This window comes from Geospiza fortis, unplaced genomic scaffold, assembly GCF_000277835.1.
Source record: "Geospiza fortis unplaced genomic scaffold, GeoFor_1.0 scaffold173, whole genome shotgun sequence".
Classification (NCBI taxonomy): domain Eukaryota; kingdom Metazoa; phylum Chordata; class Aves; order Passeriformes; family Thraupidae; genus Geospiza; species Geospiza fortis.
In genome coordinates this window covers 4,849,662-4,855,564 of record NW_005054334.1, presented here as the reverse complement: position 1 = coordinate 4,855,564, position 5,903 = coordinate 4,849,662, and the positions used below count along the sequence as shown (strand labels likewise).

The following is a 5,903-nucleotide window of genomic DNA, read 5'->3' as shown; positions in this document are numbered from 1 at the left end:
TAGCAGAAAAAAAAGCCTCTATCAGCAGATTAAGGTCACTATGTTTACATACGCTATGAATTCCTAGCCCTTTGTTCCATGCCTAACACCTACAGCAGAACACAGCACAAAGAAGCATTAGCCTATAACAACCCTGACCCACGCGCTGCTGCCCCTGAAAGAAGCAAAGGCCAATGCGAAGACTCCTCAACGAGGGTATTAAACAAAGAGGATGGAGCCCTTTCTAGCACCTCCTCTGCACTGGCCTGGTTCTCTGCATGTTGCAGTGCTTCATCATATCCTTCAAGCCTTCCCACAGTGCCCCACCACTATAAGGAGACACTACAACTCATGCTTCACTGTATTTACAACTTCCACTGTTCAGTGCTGCTTTCCCTGGTAAACATTCCTTGTGCCACGGCCCCACAACAATTTTTTCTTCCTCTCCTGTCACTGCAGAGCTCAATTCAATGCACTGACTCCTCCCTTCTTCCCTTCTCCACTCTTACCTCTTACGGACAATGTTGATGTTATTCTCCAGCTTTTCATAATTGATGTATTCATTAGGTTCAAAGTGGCTCATGGCCACCTTGGCCCGCTGGCGCAGGACAGGAGCAACATGGTAGCGTCGTACCCCACTGTTCAAGGCATGCTGAAAAAAAGGAGAGTATTCAAACTGGAAGCCTGTAGAGTGAATTTCTGTAACATATCAATTGAAAATGTCTTTCAGTTTTTGTTACTGGGATTTTACAGACTGAGGAATGCAAAGGCACCCAAATATATTTCATCATACAATACTCCATACTATCTTCAACAGTGAGATGCCAAAGTACCCAGAACAGGTAGCATTTACTAAATTATTCCGCATTTTAGTTTGTTGCACCAGAAGCCTTAGGCTTTCAAATGAAAAATCTGCTTTCAGGCAATGATGAGCCAATTCTCAAGAAAGCACCAGTCTGCCATGCTCCTGCTGACACATCAGGGTCATGGTGAAGAACCAATGCTGTTTCTAAAGCAAACTATCTCTAGGTTTGTATTTGCTTCCTGGCATTGAGTTGACATTGAAATTGACATTGGCAAGAGATACAGCGCCAGTCTGACTAGACATGCCTCTGTTCCACCATCACATACTAAGTGTCCTGGGCAGGGTCCCTCCATACTCCTACAAAACATATTAAATATCCACAAGGAGACTTTGGTGTACAGGCCTGGTCTACAATGTAACACAGAGCAGGAGAAGCAAGATGTGGAAAAAACTCACCAGCTCCACCAGCCTGGCTGGTACTCTTTTCCTCACTCTCTCAAAGGCACCCTCACCTTTTGCCTCTGAAAAACCTTGCACTTACCCTACAGGTGAGTTAAGCTGCATGACAGGTGGACTATACTGTGAGCTGAATGCATCAGCAGAAAGTGCCAGGAAAAAAAAAGCCCAAATTTACTTGGCAGCCTCCACAGTGAGACAGTTTCCTGGAACACAGGAGAAGGGCAGGCTATAGCGAGGCACCTTTACAGCACCTGACCTAAAGAGACAGGTCAGTGCCCAGGGCTAAAAGCTCACGCAGCTTTGAAAACTGAGTCAGACAGCAGCCTCCAGAAAACCTTCCAAGGATTTGGCACACACATTTCTTACATGCTTTCAAAGTCTCACTCATCAGCATCAGAAGTTTGGAAACAGACTGAAGAAAAGAGTTCAGAACTCTTCCTCCTCCAGTACTATACCTTAACCTCAATCCCGCTTTTTCTATTCATCCACTATTTCACAGTTATGAAGTTTTGATAAGTACAGGTTAATAAATGTAGCAGTGTTACACTAAACACTCCTTTTGCATGTGTGATTGTAAATATTCCTTGTTCAGAACACAATCATTGTACCTACCACTGGGGTTTTTTTTACCACTGTCCAAAAAAAGCCTAGTTAATTCTTTAAACCTGTTCAAGCATTTTAATGTTTCCGTGTGAATATTTTTTCCAGCTTTCTTGTTACCAGCATTGAAAAGATTGCCTGAAATAATCACAATCAAGAGACATCACCAATTTTTATCAAAATTTCTTTTTTTGTTGTCCTTTTGATAACACTTGTTAGTATCTTTTGCAATAAAAATTTTGGGAAAGCTAGGCAAGATCACACTACTCAGCGCACTAGCAAGAAGGGTGCAGTTTGTATTTTTACCAAGCTATCCTCAGCCATTATAGAAAGAGCTTTTGGTAGAAGCAGGAAAGACTTACAGCAGTTGTGCACCACCATTATGAAAGAGTATCTGAGGGAAGTGAACCTGGTGGTACAAAGAGGGCACTGCTCCTCCATGAGTGCATGGGAAACCCAGTCATCAAATTTCACTGTGCTACACTTTAATCCTAGAACTTCCAGAACTTATCACAGGTGTCAGACTTAGACCTTTCCTTCTTCCATTAGCAAAAAAAAAAAAAAAATCCAGCCAAAAAAACCTAAAACAACCACCCACACCAATACAAACACCACCCAGCTTCTCATTGTTTAACATACAAACTGGGCAAAGCTGCTCTTTACCGAGTAGCAATGTAACTTTTATGTTTGCTTTGCTCTGGCCTTTTTTTTTTTCTTTTATCTCACAAGATATTCAGTCTTGTGAAAGTCTCCAACTGCTGGAGTTGCTGGAAAAGAACCACTGAGCTATTTAACCACTGCTCATGGAAAAATAATCTCTTTCCCAGGCCAGGAAATGTATTATGGTTTAATGCAATAATTTCTTCTTAATTCATCATAGAGAAGAACAGATATGCAAATAAAAGTAATAGCACAGGCTTCATAGCATCTTAGTCTTGCCTGGGACCAAAGCTGATTAAAATAGAAATCTGAAGCAGGGCACTCCAAATAGAGGTACAATGAAACTTTTCAAACAAAATTCAGGTAAAATCTTTTCTGTTTGAACATATATGTCTATGGGTCTTTTCACTTCATGAAATGGTACAAAGAAATGTAACATTTTTCTTAATACTATGTCAGTGTTCAGCTGGTAATCAAGATCAGCAATACAAAGTAGTTGAATCCTGCTGACCACAGCTTCAGACTACCAGAAGCAGGAAGACAGCGTGTTTAAGGTGGAGGATTCTCCAGGTGGACCTGGAGAATTCTGGAAAACTGAAAGTCTGTTTCTGTAATGGCCAATATGACCCAGGGAAAATAACTGCCTAAACCAATCAGCTTCAGTAGACTAGACAAGCATTTTTCTCTACAGAAGAATTTTAAAAGGCACCTATTTAAAAAGTGCCATCTTCATTTTACCAGGATATAAACCGAATCCTGTGTTTCTGCTGGGAGTTATTTGATTCAATATGGTTCTGCTCATGCTGGCACCCAGCAAGTCTAAGGCTCTACCACCACCAAGCAACCAGTATAAACTGCCTGGCTGAAAAGTCTGATCCCTCCTCACAAAAAATATGCACTATATCACTCATCACACCTGTCTATTCTCCATGCCTGCCCTTCTCCTACTGCATCCTCAGAAACAGGGTGGGAGAAATACAAGATTAAGGAAAAGTCACAAGCCTGACAGTTCCCAGTTTGATTCCCTCTCACTCTTCTTTGAGAAGGAATGTATTAGTGCTTTGTGGGGGCTTTCATGGTGTTTTTTTAGTCAGCAGTGAGAAGTGCCTCAAGTCCAAAAGCCAAGGGAAGTAGGCAATCTATAAATCTATAAATTTTCCCTTTTATCCAGGAACTGTTTATTTCCAGGCTAACCAAACAGCTGCCCAGTGACCTCCTCTCACCTGGCACTGAATCCCTTATTCCAGTTTGCAGTGTCCTTGTTCAAATTTCAGTAAAAGGAATGGCAGTAATCATTACAGGGCTCTTAAACCTACTGGTGTTTCACGAGGTGAAAAGCTTCCTTTAAAGACGGAAGAAAGCCAATCTAATAAATGGGTCATTATTTCTGAAATCTCTGTAAGGAACTAACACGGCTCTTTACAAATTTTAAGGAGCTGTCATGCATTTAGCTCACTACAGTGAATGTTCTAGATGCAAGGGGACTCTGAAGTCAGAAAATAACTTGCATTTTGGCAGCCAGTGAGGCAGAACGAGCCCAGTGAGCAAAAGCTCATGTTCAAAAGAGTAGCAACTGTGTTACGTGCATTTCTATCCGGGACATCTGTCCTAGAAATCCCAGTTGAAACCCAAAATACCATCTTTCCTCATTTTCCCTGATCTAAGAACACTGGCCAAGTTTCCTACATTCACCATGATTCAGCCTAAAAAAAAAAAAAAAAAAGCAACATGGTATAATCAAATTGTAAATGCAGGCTCATTTTCTCGACCCACCTCAAAAGAGCAACCAAAATTATGGTTCTGAAGCTCACTTTAGCCCCGGCCAACATTTCTGCCAGATACACAAAGCTGCCCATGCATAATTTCAGTACTTACCCACAATGCCTTCAATAAACCCGATATTTCAGGCAGTTTAGAGCTTTACAGTCCTCCCTCTCAGCCAATCTGCAGGCAATGTGGCTTGAAAAATGGAATGCTACTAAAGGCATTATTTCAGGTAGGCAGAAAAGAGATCTTGACCCTTTGAGGCTATTAGAACTTTAAATAGGACAGTCAGTCCAAATGAGGTTAATTCCAATTTATTTCCCTCAGAGGCAAGCTGTCTCTGCAGTTCCAGTTCCAAAACAGTTCCAGGATGGGAGGCAAACAGAACCAATAGTAGCAATATGTGCCATGGTCAATGCTGGCACTATCACAGTGATTGACATGATGATGCTCATAGTCATTAATCTCTAGGCTGCTACACAGGGGCAAAAAACCCCCTGCCTCCTAAAGACATCACCTAGAGGCATGTGTGATTAGCATCACAGATTTCGTCCTTCACAGGGGGGAAGGAAATATGCACCCCTTGCCTGATAATAGACAACCTCCTGCAATACTAAAATCCCGATACTGACTGTGCCAGCACAGCCTTTGTTTTGCATCACACAAAATTCATTTTAGCAAATGATTGCTGGTTCCCATGCAATGTCACAGCATAAAACAAGAACCAATTCATTACCCTAACAAAAGATTTGCCTTCATTTTATAAGTAGTCATTTCTGTTCAAAGTACAAACTAAGAACTATTTAACAAGTAAGAACAAACATACCAACCTAACTGAAATGGCGCTATTCTCTAACTTTCATTTAAATTTAAAAACTCCTACACTTTTCTAAAGCATCTACCTCTAAAGTAAGACAGTAATTACCAAACTGGAATTAAGATTCACAACAGACTTTTAGAATACTAAAAGCCAAGCAAATTCTTTCTTCAGTTCCCTAAGAAAGGGGAACACATTGGCCAAGGTCACAAGTGGCAAACTGAGAAGTTACACTGCCTGCCTTTATCACAAGGGAGCAAAGGCTTCCTTATCCCTTAGCAGCCCTAAACAGAAAATTACACCTGCTATTTGCCTTATAGGCCTTAAAAGATATGAAAACTTTATTACTGAGTAGACACTAAACACAACCAAGTCTTAAGAAAGGCAATCTCTGTGGCAAGATCACATTACTGGTGAAGGTGAGTTTTAAAGGTCATGACAGGCAAGACCACAAGAGCCTCTATCACAGCCCCGGGAAAAAAGATCATTTATGTGCCTGACCCGCCTGCTTCTTCAGCCGTCCTAGTTCCCCACACAGAGAGGCTGGCACCTTTGTCACCCAGGGGCCTCTGTTTGTATTAAAAGGAGGATTTTTGAAGCAAAGTAGCCAAAGGACAGCTCACTCACACAACAAGGAGTCACCCTGCGCTGCCGCATGCCCATAAGGGGAAGTAATAAAAGACGAGGGAAAGAAAAAATGCCTGCCCCGAGGAAAGACCTTTTATTTCACCGTTCGGGCCCGCGCCCTCGGGCTCTCTGCCCTGCTAGGCCCGGGGCTCTGACAGCGACTCCCGCCCACCCCAGCGGGGTCCGGGCAGA

General features: G+C 42.2%; 1 protein-coding gene across 1 annotated transcript in view; it reads right to left on the bottom strand.

Annotated features, from left to right (window-relative positions):
• ACO2 (aconitase 2) overlaps positions 1–5,741 on the bottom strand; it is a 21,373-nt gene extending 15,632 nt beyond the window's left edge. Inside the window, exons 1-2 of the mRNA XM_014307374.2 lie at positions 5,712–5,741; positions 489–631 (exon numbers count right to left, since the gene is read on the bottom strand). Coding sequence (XP_014162849.2) covers positions 489–631; positions 5,712–5,741 — 173 coding nt within the window. The remainder of the gene's footprint in view (positions 1–488; positions 632–5,711) is intronic.
• Positions 5,742–5,903: the final 162 nt, after the last annotated feature.